The sequence below is a fragment of the Numida meleagris genome, unplaced genomic scaffold (assembly GCF_002078875.1).
Source record: "Numida meleagris isolate 19003 breed g44 Domestic line unplaced genomic scaffold, NumMel1.0 unplaced_Scaffold558, whole genome shotgun sequence".
Lineage (NCBI taxonomy): Eukaryota > Metazoa > Chordata > Aves > Galliformes > Numididae > Numida > Numida meleagris.
Window position 1 is genome coordinate 13,539 of NW_018364774.1, and position 1,227 is coordinate 14,765.

Here is a 1,227-nt window from a genome sequence, read left to right on the forward strand (position 1 = left end):
GGCCCCGCTTTGGGAGGTGGGGGGTCCCAGTGGGAGATGGGGGGTCCTTGATGGGATGTGGGGGGTCCCCATTGGGATATGGGGGGTCCCAGTAGGTTATGGGGGCTCCCAATGGGATATGGGGTGTCCTTGATGGGATGTGGGGTGTCCCCATTGGGATGTGGGGTGTCCAGGTCTACATGATCGACTGGATGGAGGAGATGCAGGTGCCGGGGGGCGGCCCCGCTTTGGGAGGTGGGGGGTCCTTGATGGGATGTGGGGGATCCCAGTAGGTTATGGGGGCTCCCAGTGGGATGTGGGGGGTTTCCAAGTTGGATATGGGGTGTCCTTGATGGGATAGGGGGTGTCCCCAAGTTGGGTATGGGTGTCCCCATTGGGATGTGGGGTGTCCAGGTCTACATGATCGACTGGATGGAGGAGATGCAGGTGCCGGGGGGCGGCCCCACCTTGGGAGGTGGGGGGTCCCAGCGAGTTATGGGGTGTCCCAATGGGATGTGGGGTTTCCTCGATGGAATGTGGGGTGTCCCCATTGGGATGTGGGGTGTCCTAATGGGATACAGGGAGTCCCAATGGGAGATGGGTGTTCCCAATGGGATATGGGGTGTCCCCAGCTTGGACACGGGGTGTTCCCAGTGGGAATGTGGGGTGTCCCCAAGTTGGGTATGGGTGTCCCCAAGATGGATATGGGGTGTCCCCAAGATGGATATGGGGTGTCCCCAATGGGATATGGGGTGTCCCCAAGATGGATATGGGTTTTCCCAATGGGAGATGGGGTGTCCCCAAGATGGATACGGATGTTCCCAATAGGATATGGGGCGTCCCAATGGGAGATGGGGTGTCCCCAGCTTGGACACGGGGTGTCCCCAGTGGGAATGTGGGGCATCCCTGTCGGAGCTGTGGGGCGGCCCCCCCACGGGAGCCCACGTCTCGCACCCCCAGGCGCCGCTGCTGTCCCGGGAGCTGGGGAAGCACCTGCTGGAGGTGGAGGACCTGCTGCAGAAGCACGCGCTGCTGGAGGCCGACATCGCCGCACAGAGCGAGCGCGTGCGAGCGCTCAACGCCGCCGCCCTCAAGTTCACCGAGCTGGAGGGTAACGGGGATGGGGGGGGCACCGGGTTGGGGGTCACCAGGGCTGGGGGTCACCCAGGGTGGGAGTCATCAGGGTTGGGTTCTCCAAGGGTTGGGGGTCACCATGGTTGGGTTCTCCAAGAGTTGGGGGTCACCATG

At 63.0% G+C, this 1,227-nt stretch overlaps 1 protein-coding gene across 1 annotated transcript in view; it reads left to right on the forward strand.

The window, feature by feature from the left end:
- LOC110391857 (spectrin beta chain, non-erythrocytic 4-like) overlaps positions 1-1,227 on the forward strand; it is a gene marked incomplete at its 3' end in the record, with an annotated part of 11,110 nt that overhangs the window by 7,017 nt on the left and 2,866 nt on the right. Inside the window, 1 exon segment of the mRNA XM_021383804.1 lies at positions 940-1,090. Within this exon segment, the coding sequence (XP_021239479.1) occupies positions 940-1,090 (151 nt within the window).